Below are 16,907 nucleotides of genomic sequence, written 5' to 3' on the forward strand. Positions count from 1 at the left end.
TGTAAATGGTTTGTTATTTAGCTTTCAATTTAATGAAGTAATTGGTGCTTTTTATGTATGGTTAGTAGAATTACTTGAGCAATAATGAACTTGAAGACAAAACCTGGAAAATAGTGGTATCAGTGATGTGCTGCACATTAGGTGTTGGCCGGTACTGTTCCATCAGAAACACTGTGAACTGAGTTATCTCTTATATGCGTGTCACTTGATAGAGTTTCCTTGTGATCACCTATTAGACTTGGAAATATTTTAGTAGTTGTTAAGATCACAAGGGATATATGAGAAGATGCAACTGTAGTTTCGTCTCTAGAAAAATGGAATCAGAGTTGCTGTATTGGTTATTAAGCTTGGAAAAATAGTATATTTTTTGTGGTTTTGTTTGCACATTACTGGTTTTGCATTTAGATTTTCGTTCAACAATGCAAATGCAACATGCGGTAGCAAAACAGCACTGATTCTTGAGCTATACTGCACAAAATGGCCCACATTTGTATCTGCCATTTAGGCATGTTAATAGCTAGCAACACCAATTAATAGATCCATGCAAAAACAAAATCAACACTCAGATGTGTCAAGCAAGTCAGAAATGGAATATACAGTCTGTTTAAAACCATCCTGTATTATCACTTCATTTTTACAGTGTAATGTCGCGTCATATAAAAAGTATTTGACCTAACCCGTCGGTGTTGACGAAAGGAAAAGAAGACATTTTAAGCAGCAGATCATAAAGGAATACCTCTGAAATGATATAGAACAAATCCAAAGGAATTCATTCCTTTGGCACATTCATTAGTGTGGCCTGTTTAGTCCCAGTACTCAAGAATCAGTGAGCTGATACCTGTAAAACTTTGTCACGTACTTGCAGTTTGTTCCTATTTCACCACTGAGTCTGAAGCGGGTTTTTCCTCTTTGAGTTTCCTAGTTATACTTTGCTCGACAAATCTGTTCACTGCTTTATTGATGAATTCATGTCCTAGCACAACCTGTCTGAACTCAGAACAGCTATAGCACATGTTCCAGGTGATTTTGCCCAGTTGAGTGTAAATATACAGTGGTAAACAGACAGAAAGGATTGCATGTGATTCTATTTTTTCTATCTCATTACATTAATATAGCCTAATTTAACCTGCCTGAATATTTGATATTTGAAAATATGCTGTATATGAGGGATAAAGTATATAGTAAAATATATGATTATATATAAAGTAGGAGTAATATTTTCAAGATCAATGTGTCAACCATTGCTGTTATGCTGAAAACAACAGACAAAGACACAGTCTCACAGAAAACAAACAATCTCAAGCTTGAATAAAAAAAAGATGTGTCTTTGAAAAATGTTTCTGTTGTCCTATAATTACGATAGAATGTATCTTACCTTGTGTCGATGTCATGGCTCCACCATGTGGTGTGTTAGAGGATTTTTTTTTACCTTTCCTGATCTTTTCTACTGTGTCTCATTAAGGATCCCATGCAACCGTCCGTTTAATTTTACAGAGCTTTCATTTGTCATTATTTTTACATTGAGACTTTTTTTCAGCACCGATTCATTTTCTTCATTTGAAATGGCTGATGTCACTCAGTCTCAATGTTTAACCTCCAGAGGGCAGCAACGCGCAAGATAAAATTCATTTGGTTATTTATTTTTGGAACCAAATAAGAACGTTCTTCCCAGAACGTTCCCTGTGGGTTATTTATAGAATATATTTTATAACCTATAGAGAACGTTCCCTGCAGGTTATTTTTAGGTTTTATTTTTATAACCATATTATTTTGTGCCGAAATGTCATTTTTAGATAAAGTTTATTAAAACCTGGATTAGATCAATCAAAACGTCAGATAAATCCAATTTTTTGAAAAGCATGCAAATCATAAATACGTTGGGTTGTTGTAACTTTCTTTACTGCGCATCCCTACTGCTTCTCCAGCACGCGCTTACTTCTGTCTTCCACAACAACAACAACAACAACCACAACAAAGAAAAAAAGAAAAAAAATATTATCTAATTAAGTACTAAAATTCACTAGTTTATCGAACTTTTTTAAAAATCATTTTATTAGGTTTAGTGTCAACATGTTACAATGTTTACATGGTACAATTTCTGGTAAGCTACGTTTTTATTTATTATTGCTTGACACAAATTTCACGATTTCAATTCAATTAAATTCTTGTGATTTGATTTAATATAGACTCATTTGTATATATTAGGTACAAACGTTAGGCCTTAATTTTTCTCAAGAAAAAAAAAACCTCACCTAATGCTGTAAACATATCCCTATCAGCTGGTATTATTTAAGGTTACAAATAACTCAAATTAAATATAATGCGTTTTTTTTATTACAATAACAACTTTATTTAATGATATAAGTAAAAATATAATAAGTATGTAATATAGTAGGCCTATATAGCAAAATACTCTCTATAGTTTTTTTTTCTAGCGAACTAACGTGCTATATGGTCATTAAATGGCTTTCCTGAGGTAAATGTTGTGACATAATTGTTCTCCAGCTGTTTTATTGACCCGTTTCCGCGGTTGAAAAACACTGATTGATCAATATTATGTATGAGGAATATACATTTCGGTAAGTTGTACTTTATCTTTCAACATTGTTCATTCGTGTTTATTTAGGCCTACTAATAGCTAGTAAATATGATCGGTTCACAAGTGCAAGTGCCAAAAACGGTGCCAAAACGGTATTTATTGTTTGAATTTCGTAATAACATTTACAGAATCTGAGAGCTGAGATGTTTTTTTATATCATAAGTAACCTGCTCTGTCCTCTTTACTTCGCGATTTTTCTGTGCGTGAGAAAATGGATGTGTAGCGCGAGGTGAGCGTGTGACAAGTGTCAATTGCGTGAGTCTCACGGTGAATGCGTGAGAGTTGGCAGCCCTTAGCTGGCAATGGAGTGACAGAAAGCTTTCAGATTTCATCAAAAAGATCCTCATTTGTGTTCTGAAGATGAACGAAAGTCTTACGGGTTTGGAACAACATGAGGGTGAGTAGCCTAATTAATGACAGAGTTTTCACTTTTGGGTGAACTATCCCTTTAAGAGCGAAATACTGTTGAACAAGACATGCGGGATTATCAGAAGTGTTTAAGATATTTTCATGCACAATTTTAGATTTATACAAAAATGTAATAGGCTACTTCATTTATATAGATCCAAATTTCATCATGCTGGATTTCAGCAGTTAACACACTTAATTAAGTGCATAATGCACGACACGACACCAAAGATGTGTCTGGTCAGTGCATTCTGAAACGTGTGCGGAAAATGCAGTTTGAAGAACAGCAGCTCGGTGTTCCTCTAGAGGGCAGTCAGCTTCTGTCTGAAGAGATGCTGCTTCTGGAAAACCGAGGTTATCAGTGAAGAAAAAAAAAGCATTTTACTGCTCCAGGCTGCTGGATACAAATCAAACAAACATGAGGAGTTATGAATGTGGCTCTTGGTCTATATTAATTCATGTGTTGCTGAGCGGCCCTAGTGCATTTACTGCAGGAACTATTAAAACATTATATATGATTCAATAGACAAGTTTTATACTGTACAAACTGTATATTCTATCTAACCCTAAACCTACCCATCATAGATTTTCACTAAACTTATAAGCCAATTTATAAGCCGTTTCCTCATACCAAAAAATGGCCCCACACAAGGATTTCGGATATTGCCATCTTTGTGGGGACGTAACGTAGGATTTACCCGAAACACACACACACACACACTTTTTCTCTCTCTCTCTCTCTCTCTCTCTCTCTCTCTCTCTCTCTCTCTCTCTCTCTCTCTCTCTCTCTCTCTCTCTCTCTCTCTCTCTCTCTCTCTCTCTCTCTCTCTCTCTCTCTCTCTCTCTCTCTCTCTCTCACACACACACTCACTCACTCTCTCTGAAAAAAAGGTTTCTTTTTAGTTTAGTTTATTACAAGGACAATGCATATTAACATATGTTAACAGTTAGTCAAAAGGCTAGTTTTCATCTGCAGTCCTAGGCCAGATGTACAATAGGCAACCTAAAAATACAATGTAAATACAACAATTTAATCAAAATATAACAGAATACAACAAACCCTACAATTTCCAAAATCAACAGAGAAAAAAAAAAAAAATCAATCAATGTTGACATATTTGCATGCTAAAAAGCCAAGTTTTAAAAGAAGAACGAAATCTATTATAACTATTTAATTCTCTACCTGAAAAGTGTGTGTGTGTATATATATATATATATATATATATATATATATATATATATATATATAATACATTTTATACACCAGATATAATTTTTTTTATATACTAGTGGGATATATATAATTTTTGTTCCATTTTGAAATCTCTATGGAAAATGTAAATGGTAAAATCTTCTGTAACCATGGCTGAAAAAAACGTACATGGCACAAAGTATTTTGACAATTTTGACACTGAAAATAGAAATGACACATTTAATCCGTTTAAAAAACACACAAGCAGCTCTGAAATGACACTAACACTGAGTGCATCAGCATTCAAACCTAGTGCTTTGAGAAGCAGACTACCATCAAAACAATTGCATTCAGCAGAACACACAATGCACTGTGTGCGAAAGCCAAGCTGACACCGTCTGGAAGACTCCAGTGAGGACGAAGAGCCAAAACGACCGTCGTGACAGAGCCGAAGAGATGTTCACAGCACTGAGACACCAGAGGAAGACAAAACAAGCCTCTTCCTCCCGCAACAAGAGCTGGGAAAATACATCTCCGGCTCCATGACTGTCACTCTGAATTAACTTTATTGTCTTGGCTGTGGCGAAGTCCCAGGATATTTTTATCCAGTGTCTATCTGCGTTTCTCACGGAGGGCAGAAAAAGATCTCTCAGGGGCCACATCTGCAGAAGAACCCCGAGACCGAGGCGTGTGTGAGGATGAGTCCTCTGCCAGCTGGTGTCTGATACACACAACACCGGCTCGGCTTAACCCCAGGAGAGACGGTACCTGTTGTTGACGTGCTGCTTGCTTGCTTGCTTGCTTGCTTTTTAAATGAAAAAAATTTAATAAAAAATTGTCTAGTTGGTCTTTTTCATTAAACTGTGAAGTGAAATGCAATCTGTAGTTTCTTAAACTGCATTTATGCATCTGATTGTGGGCCAAACACTGGGAAAGACAAACCCGTCAAAAAACAGATGAATTGCAGTCAGGAAATCCAAGAAGTCCACAGTCAGTCCAAGAAACAGGCTTTCTATTTGAATGAGCTAAAATAGAGTAAATTGTGTTCTCACGGTGTTCTCCTCTTCTGATGGACACTTCCAGCAGGATAACACACATCACAAAGCTCAAATCATCTCAAACTGGTTTCTTGATCATGACAGTGAGTTCACTAAACTCAAACGGTCTCCACAGTCTCCAGATCTCAGTCCAGTAGAGCAGATTTGGGATGTGGAGGAACGGGAGATTCACATCATGGATGTTCAGATCCGACAAATCTGCAGTAACTGTGTGATGCTGTCATGACAATATGGACCAAAATCTCTGTGGAATGTTTCCAGCACCTTGTTGAACCTGAACACGGACACAATACAGTCAAACCAAAAATTATTCAGACTCCATAAATTGTGACATTTTTTTTAGTGAGTGCAGGACACTATAGTCGGGGTTCCCACAGCTTGGTTAACTTCAAATTCAAGGACATTTCAAGGACTTTCCAGGTCCAATACCCACAAATTCAAGGACTTAATGTGGGAACACATTTGTTGTGTCCAACAACAAACGCTGAGGTACCATCGTAGTAGTTTCGTGCGCGCGTGAATCAGCAACGTACAACACAAAGCACCTCACGCGGGAAACACTTAACGTACGTGTGCGTAATTCATACAAGCAGCAAAATGCACTCAACTTAAATGAATACTGCCATTTCCTGTTGAATACATATAATTTTATATTCTGGGATTTTTTTTCTGACCATAAAAAAATATTTTAACGAAATAATTTGTCAGTGCATTCATTAGCTGTGTCACTGGATATACATATTGTTTCTGAAGTTGATTTGCATAACAAAAAGCTTTATGACTAATTTGTAATGAATAATATATCTTTTATGTGATAACGTTTTTAAAACGTTCCACTAACAACCTTAAAGGGGGGGTACAATGGTGTTTCATGTATTCAGAGTTGTTTACAGTGTTAAAGAGATGGATTATCATGCTTAACATGGCCAAAGTTTTTTAAAAATATTTTGGACGAATAACGGAGAATTTCTGTGCTGAAAATCTTACTTCCGGGTTGGTACAAGTTTCGGCTGGGTTTTTTTCGACCGTGGATCTAATGACGTAGACCAGAGTGGAACTCCTTATATGAGCATTTCTCCCGGAAAAGCTCGCCCGCGCACACGTCGACCAGAGGAGAGCGAGACCGCGCACATCAACGCGCTTCAACAGGAAATCATCGGCAGCGCTGTATAGTGTCTCCAAAGTGTGTTTTTGGATGTGAGGGAAAGCTTCCCAAAGAACCCAGCGTTAGGAACAGTGGATGCAACGATGAATGTTTTATAAACAAAGCCCAGATCGACGGATTCTCTCTATGGCTCTGGCTTCGCCCACACGGCCCGCCTCCAGACGCTCGGTTTTTTCCGGAAAGACTCGGTACAGCTTATCTTTCTTTTTTAAATATAATAAAACTAAAGACTTTTTGGAGATATGAAGGATGCAATACTACTCTATAGGTACTCAAGATTAACAGGAGATTGAGTGAAAATGAGCATTTCACCCCCCCTTTAAGAATAACGTTTAAGTTTTAAACGTTTAAGTTTTTAGAACGTTTATCAATGGCATATAACGTTGGCACAACGTTATAATAACGTTACTGCAAGAACGTTTTTTCATAACTTTCAGAGAACGTTAGCCAATGTTCTGGGAACGCACAAACTATCAAGGATTTCAAGGACATGTGGGAACCCTGATAGTTCATTTGTGTAGTTCACAAGTGAGGATAGCAAAATAAAGTAAACTGTGACATCTTATACCCAAACATTCTTCATCCAGAGGACCACCAGTAAAATTCGGGACCAAAAATTCTTCGGACACTTTGACCTGACCGTGTTTTGCTGAAGTGTTTTTTTTTTTTTTTAAATGCTAATGCGACCTTTTTACAACACAGACTGTACAAAATTAAGCATTGCTTGGTAATTGGTTGAGCTAAATTGTTATTATCTAATTGTGTAGTTAAATTTAACAGCTGACAGATATTCAACATAATTAATCTGTGAGACAGTCAAACAGAAGGATGGACAAAACCAGGGAAATATCAACTGATTTGATAACTCTCGTATTTTATTACCATTTTCTAAACTAAAGCGAATAAACTGTGAGAATGGGAGAAAGTTGAAGGTGTCTGAATACATTTTGGTTTAACTGTACATCAGCTCCAGCTCATCTGTCACTACTTGCATAATTCTGTTTGTATAACAAAAAAAGCACCACAGATGCAGATCACGACCACAACTGTGCAAATCAGAGATAAATGAGTGAGTGTTGGACGACTCCATGTTCAGTCTCGCTCTCTCGTGGCCTGTAGGGTTGGGCGAGCAAGGCAAACTAAATGTGACAGAGGAGAGACCCTGCACTAGCCCGAGGCTAACAAACCTACTTGGCTTTGTATTAATGCTGGAACAAAGAGATTTCTCTACATTATACAGAGACCAGTAAAAACAAAACTTCAGTTTTACTTTTAACAGTAGCTTTAATGCAAAACCTAGTGACCTGCCGTCCTGTCTACATAGGCAGCAACCTTTTAAGACACTAACCTAGCTGTGATAAAAACATAAGCGCTCTACATAAACAACACCACTCATATAGTGTCCCTCAAGCAATACACATCCGAATATAGTTTGCATAAAAAAACCCACAATACTCTAAAAAGCAGAAAATACATTGTAGACACAAATACTGGAGAGATAAAATAAAGTCTAAATTATTCAGAATCAGTGTCAGTGTTTCTGAACTCCCAGAAACGCCTCCATTGTAGTCTTGAGTTTTCTTCCCGGGAATGAACACGTCACAATATTCCTCATTTAAATCATTCATACGCAGAATAAAGGGGCGGGGCCTATTTGAGTTAGGCCCTGTTTACACAACACCGTTTTCAACTAAAACTGTAAAACTTTTTATGTGATTTGGCCATTCGTTTACACGACATCGGCGTTTTGGGCGGCTGAAAATGCAAACTTTTGAAAACGGTTTTCAAAGTGGAAGTTTTTGAAAACGGTCTCCGTGTTAACAGTAAAAACGCGAATCTGTAACGACAATGACGTCAAGCACATGCGTATTACATGTTCAGTCTATAGTGCTTCATCGCCATCTAATGGCCTGGTAGCAGAATACAGCGTTTTCAGTTGTTTTCGCGGATCGTTTTGACAATAGTGTCGTCTGTACGTGGAAAACTCAAAGTAAAAACTTCTCTGTTTTAAGCATATCGTTGTCCTGTAAACGTACCCTAAAGCCCGGGACACATGAAGCCGACGGTCGGCCGACTAAGTTTTCTCAGTGTGTTCCGCACAGTCGGCTGAAATTGGTCCTCGTCAGCTTTTTTTCGGCCGATTCGACATGTTGAATCGGCGTCGGGCCGTTGGTGAGAGAGAGAACTCTGATTGGCTGTCCAGCTTAGTGAACGAGTCAGTGCATGAGAATAATAGCAAAACAGCGAGCAAAGAAGTCAAAACGGTACAGATAGAAGGCTGTTCTAATGTTACGTCATCTTACATGAGTGTTCCTTGGCGAATATTTCAATATTAACATGAGCGGAGTGGAATAAAGAAAGTGTTTAGCAGGACTGATATTCAAAATGGTAAGCACGCACTGCTTTGTTTATGGTTTGTGAATCTGCAGTGTCGGTTTCCCTTTTTGAATGACGAATATAGATGAATATATTTGCAGAAATAGACAGTTGTCTCATTTACACGCAGGCGCAGAACGCGCATGCTAGCTGACAGTCGGCTGTAGTTCTCTCATGTGTTCAAGTGCAGCTTTTCCCCTGACGCAGAAGACGCGAGGCGACAACACAGTCGGCTTTCATCCGCGCTAGTTCTTTGGCGTCGGTTTGGTGTGTCCCGGGCTTTAGTTAGTAGTGTGTTGAAACTCACAGTAGTGTTGAGGCGCGGGACATTTCCCAAACACGCTCAAAGTGGTTGACCAATCACAACACACGGATCCAGCCGACCAATCAGAGCACACTGTGCTTTTCATAAGGAGGGGCTTCATAGAGACAGGAACTAAACAGAGCGTTACTGACAGTATAGCCGCGTTTCCATTCAATATTTGCGCAAAACTTTTGCGATTTTTTCTAAATATCGATAAAAAAACTATTGCGAAATGACGGCGTTTCCATTAACCGATGTTATGCGACTAAAACGTCATTTTTTCCTCTCGCGATAAGTCATTCCAAAAATCATGCAACGAACGTTGGTAAGTTTATATATATATCACAGCCACGTACTGCACTAGACATTATTATTATTAATGGAAGGAAACGTAGGCGTGTTATCCAAGGATTAATGGCAAGGAAAGACCATTATACTGTGTCTGTGAGCAGCACATGAGGTGTTTCTGGGTTTTTCTCCCTCATTTCTGCTCCGAGGTCTTGATTGTGGCATTTCTTTGAGGTTTAGAATCCAGTATTTCTGTCATTCTTCTGTCTTTTATGAATTCAATAAAGAACTCCGTCTCGTATTCTGTCCAAACACACCGCGCCTAAGTCAGGTGACCTGTAAATGCGCAAAAATTGTTTCCATTGCAGTTTTGCGAAATATTTCTTTTTCGAATTGCCTGAAAAACCACCTCATGCACGCATAAAAACTTTTTTGCGATAAATGGGAGTTTTTGCGAAATTTACGTGTTTCCATTGAGCGTATTTTCAATTCGCAATTTAAATTTGCGCAATTTGAAGGGTAATGGAAACGCGGCTTGTGAAGAGAGGAGCTGCAACAATGGAGAATATGAGGAAAATAATGTGTTTTTTGAGCATTCAATCATGAAAACACAAAGACTTTGAAAAAGGGCATGATGGGTCCTCTTTAAATATTGAAAACACAATAAAACAACACAAGGACAAAATATATTGTAGTTCAGTCTTTAATTAGAAAATCTACTTATATACAGTATACATGTACTGTAGCAAATATTGTTGATTCCATAGGCCGCATGATAACCCCCCCAGGTCATCGTAATATTATAAATAAAGTTTTATTTGAAATGTCTATTCAGCTGTTATCCCCATCACGGGAACACACGCTCTATTTGTCCATCCGTCAGCGCTGAACTGAGTATCACTCATCGCTCTCTGGCTTTGACAGACATAAAATAAAAAACAAAAAAGAAAAGAAACAAGATCAGTCAAGACAACATGGCAGTCGGAAACCTGAGTCAGAACGTTTTGGATAGAACATACACCCTGAATCCAGTTTAACAACAGCAGCGATTGAAGTGGAGTTATAGGAAGAGTTTCCTCTCATTTGTAGAAAGAAACAGGTTGAAACGGCAGGTTTGGTGCGGAGAACGAGCCATCTCTACACACACAGATGAAATGAACCTAGCATAATAATGTTATCTTTAACATTTATAATGAAATGTGGCAAAAACAGTCATACATTCCCATTGCAGCCCAAGAGGACAGTCCGAATAAACCAAAACATCCATCTAAAAGAGATAGAAGGCGATTGGTCTGTTATAATATATGCAATCAAAAGACACAATGCAGAGGGGAAAAACACATCACAGTAAAAAGTAGTTATTAATTTCTTATTTGATCATTAAAAATCTGTCATTCCTTAACCCTACGAGCCTCCCTCTGTTGGTAAAACGAGTTTAGAGGCTTTTCCCGACGCTTAAAATCTCGAAGAACGCAGTTGTCACATTGATCTGTAGCAGGCACTAAAGTACTATGGCCAAAGAGGGTTTGTCATCAGACCCTGAATATGGTTGCTATTTACATTTTCGTTAAAAAAAAAAAAAAAAAAAAAAAAAGATCACGATCCCTTTCCCTGTCAGAGTCTGATGCGGTTTAAGTTAATATCTTTGATACATACGGGAATAGATAATACGGTTGACTTGCTCTTTCTGGCTTGTAAGGTTCCGACTGCGTTGGTTTGGTGTGCGTTTATGTACAGTTCGTTTGTAGGCAGTGGAAGTGAGTCTTTGAAACTGACGCAAACAGCAGCAAGTTCTCGGTCCTTGGCATCCAGAGTCCAGCTGATGGTTTTGTCTGTTCTGGGCGACGGCTGTGGCTTCAAACGTTAATATAATTGTTCAATTAGATTGTTGGTTGGTTTTTCTAGTACATTCGAGTGACAGCAGAGAGCATTAGTGCTCTGATATGATTAAGGACCGTCAGTCCAGGAAAGGCCGACCTTAAGAGGCTGATTTCTCCATCCAGATGAGACAAGAACGTCTGTCTCATATTCATCCCATATTCTCTCAATCTTATCCTTTTCTAAACTTCTTGGAATCCTTCTATTTTCCCATCTAACCTCTTTGCCTCTGTTCACACAGGCCCGTCAGTTCTGATCGGTTTGGCCGCCAGCCCTACTGGCCCGACTTTTTGTCCTTCTGGAAACTGAAACTCGTGCGACGGTTCAGTTTGCGTTGTTTCTGTGCGAAGTAATCCGCCCTCGACGTGCTGGCACGAGACTCCAGGATGTAGTTCACCTGGGAGAGGACGAGAAGTAACACACTTGCTGTGAAAGGGATCAAATTTATACAAATGCACAAAATTAAAAACAGTATAGTGCCCCCATTTTAAAGGTTCTTAATTTTGTTTTGGAGTCTTCTACATTAGGGTTACAGACATCCAAGGTCAAAAGACGGTTCGATAAAGGATTCAGTCTCTCTAAACCCCTCCTTTCTGCTCTGATTGGTCAGATGGCTCAGTCTGCTGCTGTGATTGGTTGAACGCATGTTGGAAACAAAACGCCTATTACCATATCTGAATTTCAGCTCTTCCTCAGCATTTTATACACACTCATACAAACAGTAACGATGGTGTCGGATTTACAGTTTCGATTCCAGTGCAAGTCCTCATCCTTTGGAAGTGCAGAAAAGTGGATTCAAAAGTGGACATGAACAACACAAACCAAACTCTTCCAGTCTCAGCTACAGCTACAGCAGGCCCGGAGTGGGTAATCGGGAGAATCGGGAGAATTCCCGGTGGGCCGCTTCACTTTTGGGCCGGTCGAGGAAATTATTTTTTTTTTTCCACATTTCAATGTCACGTTAGTTACATTAGGCTACACACGTTCCGCATTCTGACACTGACACCGCAGCGCGCAGCCTCTGCATGGGTTGTACCATGTGAGGGAGTTCTCCCCTCCCCTCATATAGAGTTGGTTGGGTCCATAGCCCGTCTTTTCCAAAACGTTTTCTCAGGTAGGCTACCGCGGCACCGCCGGCGCCTACCGATAGCTGGGCCGGCCCTACAGTACGGTACGCGTCAGGGAGGAAGAGGCCAGGAGGTATGGAAGCTTGTTTCCGCCACAGAATAAAACATTTTAAAAGATAATTGCGACTTTGTATCTCACAATTGTGAGTTTACATCTCGCAATTCTGACTTTATTTCTCAGAATTGCGAGATATAAAGTCAGAATTGCGTGAAATAAAGTCGCAATTGCGTGTTATAAAGTCAGAATTGTGTGAAATAAAGTCGCAATTGCTTCTTATAAAGTCAGAACTGCGTGAAATAAAGTCGATATAGAGTCATAATTGTGTGATATAAAGTCGCAATTGCGTGTTATAAAGTCAGAACTGCAAGATAGGCTATAGAGTCAGAATTGTGTGAAATAAAGTCGCAATTGCTTAAAGTCTAAGTGAATTATTATTTAACCTTTAAGCTACATTATTTGTTAACCCATGGTATTAATACAAACTACAATAATTGCTAATTTGGAATTCCACCATGGAAAAAGTGGGCCGGTCTTGGGCCTGAAACTCCCGGGCTGAAAAGTGTCCCCACTCCGGCCCTGAGCTACAGTGTTTGAGGGCGGGGCAAAGTAGACGTCAATCATGGGCAGCCAATGAAGACCATAAACTATACCTGTCAACCCTCCCGTTTTTCCTGGGATTCTCCCGTATTTTACCTTGCTATCCCGTTATCATCCCGTTTAAATATTTTCCCGTATTTTTAATCTTTCTAAAAAAAAAAAAAAAATTACATAAAAAATCCCACTGGGCGCAAACCAGTTAAGTGGAAATCCTGCCCTGCAGCTAATTTCATTAGTTTTTGGAAAAATTGGCCATTGGAAAAACACCCCTTTCCCTTATTTTCAAATCCCAGAGTTGACAGGTATGCCATAAACAGGCATTTTGCAAATATGTTGCAAATCTATGTAGGTTTGTAACAGAAAGTGAGACTGGAATTGCTCGACTCGTTTCAGGCAGTTCAGAATCAATTCCTTCATTCAGGAGACAATAACTTTATTTGTTGTGCACTTTGATCTTTAAACCTTTGCAGACCTTTTACATTCAGAAACATCTATAATACACACTGTATGAAAGGTAATATTTGAAAAAGCATACTTTACAAGATACAAAAATATAAAGTCTCAGTTGAACCCTACCTTGAGCACAATCTCATTGACAGTAGCAGCATCACACTCGAAGTACAGGGCTTTGTAGTCGTGGTTGCTAAGATATGTGAGCTTAAATATTGCATGACCTACAAAGAAAGAATAAAAATCGTCTTACATCCAGGAAAGAAGAAGAGACACAGAACATGATTGGGGATGCAACTTCCAATTAACACACAGAGAGCTTGTGAGCTAATCTACATTTGGGACATCCATACATTTTTTTTCTACTTATGTGAATATATTTTAAAATATAATTTATTCCTGTGATTTTCAGCATCATTACTGCAGTCTTCAGTGTCACATGATCCTTCAGAAATCATTCTAATATGATGATTTGCTGCTCAAGAAACATTTCTGATTATTATCAATGTTTAAAACAGTTGTGCTGCTTAATTTTTTGTGTGGAAATATTTGGTGAGTTTCTAGATGAAAAGAAAGTACAATTATTTGAAATAGAAATCTTTTGTAACATTATAAATGTCTGTCACTTTTGATCTATTCAATGCATCCTTGAAGAATAAACCATTTACTGACAAACAAGAGCCTGATTGAAGGTATTGTTGGGTGCATAACAAACTGAATTAAATATGACCGTGTTAAACATAAATTAAGATGTTAGCTTTGGCATCTCGGAATATGAACACAGGACACATAATAAAATAAATGGCCCTGCTCCAAAAACAAACGCATTTCCAAGCGTAGTCGGATCATCCGTGAGCAGACTTCAGCAATCTGTCTTCACTTCATCAATCACTGTTAGCAGCACGCGTCTGGAGAGCTGCGCTCGTGTCCCTGTCATATCCGCTAAGAAGAGATGTCTGCATCACTTGCCAATGCAAACCTTACAGAAAGGCTGCATAAATGGATTTAGTTTTCTGTAACGGAGTTCCCTGTAAGTGTAATGCAATATAAATCCCTTGGTGAGTTTGCAGTGCTACAACTAGCCTATATCTGTCAGTCGGCAGTGATGTGGGGACATCAAAAGAGTTTATACATAAACCAGAGGCCTTTTCTCTGAGGAGGCGAGAGTGTGTTTTAGTGCCTATAGTGTTTTTGGCAACACTTTACAATAAGGTCTCGTCATTAGGAAAATGCAATGACTAACAATCAGCAACATATTTGTACAGCATTTATAAACCTTTGTTAACCTTTGTTATATATATATATATATATATATATATATATATATATATATATATATATATATATATATATATATATATATATATATATATATATATATATATATATATATATATATATATATATATATACACGTATATATATATATATATATATATACATACATATATATATGTATATATATATATATATATATATATATATATATATATATATATATATAGTTGGCATGGAGTACTTTCCATAAGATCATCTCTCAATGCAAATCAAACCAGCTATTAGGCTAACTGAAATAAAACCATGCCAATCTCTAGGTATGGTGAAGGCTATGTGATGATGTGGGGCTATTTTAATTCCAAAGGCCAAGGGAACTTTATCAGGATGCATAGTATCCTGGATCCATGAAGTAACTGGCCATTAAAAATAAAACTCTGCCTGCCTCTATGGGAATTTAACATAGGGGTGTCCAGACTTATGCACCCTGTATTTTAAGGAAGAACATTTATTTATTTACGATACATTATTCATTCACAAAGAAAATTGGTGTCCTTAAAGGTTGGATTTTTCCTAATTTTTTTTAATTAAGCCATTAAGTTCAATTTCCAAAAGATGATTTTTTATTCCTCTTTTTAGTCAACTTTAGCATGGGTGTCTAAACTTATGCATAGCACTGTATATAAATTAGTATATTATACTTAATAATGTATTAGTAAATTTTGAGAGTAAATAAAAAAAATGCTGTAGAAGTATTGCTCATAGTTCATGTTAACTAATATTAACAATTGAAACCTTATTGTACATTTTTACCATTACTTTAGTGAATTATAAAATAATACTTAAAAAATACATAAAGTACACTTTGTTTTACCCCATTTTTAATAAATGTATCTACTACTGTTCAAAACTTTTTTAGAAATTAATACTTTAAATTAATGCAGCACAACTGTTTGTAACATTGATAATAATCAGAAATGTTTGTTGATTTCTGAAAGATCATGTGACACTGAAGACTGGAGTAATGATGCTGAAAATTCAGCTTTGATCACAGGAATAAATTACATTTTAACACTATATTCACATAGAAAACAGTTATTGTAAAATGTAAAAAATATTTCACATAATTGTTACTGTATTTTATGATCAAATAAATGCAGCCTTGGTGAGCAGAAGAGACTTCTTTCAAAAACAAAGTCTTACTGATCCCAGAACCTTTGCATGGTGGTATAAATAAAAAAATAAATAAATAAAGATTTGATGCAGAACTAGTTATATATTCCTTTACTAAAGTATGAGCAGAACTGACTTGGACTCTTCTCCTCCACCAGGTCGCAGGCACACAGCAGATCCGAGTCTATGGAGATCGGCTTCTGTCGGATCCAGAACTTCGTGCTTGTCTTCTGATTGGTGACAGGGTCGATCTCTACCTTTTCACCAGAAACTCCTGAAAAAGTGGGAAGGCTTTATCATAAAAATCACTTTGGAAACCATAACTGTCAACTTTTATCTAAAGGGCTAACAAAAGAATGGCTTCCAGGTTTTAAAGATTATTTAAATAAGAATGGAGACCCGAAGCAGGCTGAAACTGATTCTGAGGGAAACTGTGTGTGTGTGTGTGTGTGTGTGTGTGTGTGTGTGTGTGTGTGTGTGTGTGTGTGTGTGTGTGTGTGTGTGTGTGTGTGTGTGTGTGTGTGTGAGTGTGTGAGAGAGAGAGGTCTGGAATATTATTACAGGTCTATCTCACAAGCACACACAAAGTCCATCCATAATGGATGTGACAGCTGTCCATCATTCACATGACATAAAAAACAGCATGCAAACATCAGTGTGTCAGAAAAAAAATTCCAGTCTGTCAATCAAACTGAAATTCCAAAAAGGATTCCACAACTTCCAGTGCCTGCAGCGCTGCTGTAATTGGGATGGAGCTGTGACTGTAGCAACTGTCAAGTGTGCTGGAATATTTTCTTGTGTTTTCACAAAACAGAGCTGTGTTTGATCTGAAGACCCTCAGCCAAACTTTTGTTCATGCGTGGAGTTGCACATTTTAAGAGTTGGAGAAACTGAGAAGTCAGGAGAAGCGAGAGATAACTGGAGAGACTTTTGTTAAAGGAATTTTTCAGTTAGCATTTTGTGCCGTACTAAACTAAACCATATGAATAACTTATTTATAGTTTTTATACATTATA

General features: G+C 37.7%; 1 protein-coding gene across 1 annotated transcript in view; it reads right to left on the bottom strand.

Annotated features, from left to right (window-relative positions):
* Positions 1-10,968: 10,968 nt before the first annotated feature.
* The window catches only part of mapkap1 (MAPK associated protein 1), a 36,422-nt gene continuing 30,483 nt past the window's right edge, over positions 10,969-16,907 (bottom strand). Inside the window, exons 10-12 of the mRNA XM_079872846.1 lie at positions 16,028-16,165; positions 13,570-13,667; positions 10,969-11,665 (exon numbers count right to left, since the gene is read on the bottom strand). Coding sequence (XP_079728972.1) covers positions 11,543-11,665; positions 13,570-13,667; positions 16,028-16,165 — 359 coding nt within the window. The 3' untranslated portion in view covers positions 10,969-11,542. The remainder of the gene's footprint in view (positions 11,666-13,569; positions 13,668-16,027; positions 16,166-16,907) is intronic.

Source organism: Squalius cephalus, assembly GCF_949319135.1.
Source record: "Squalius cephalus genome assembly, chromosome: 5".
NCBI lineage: Eukaryota > Metazoa > Chordata > Actinopteri > Cypriniformes > Leuciscidae > Squalius > Squalius cephalus.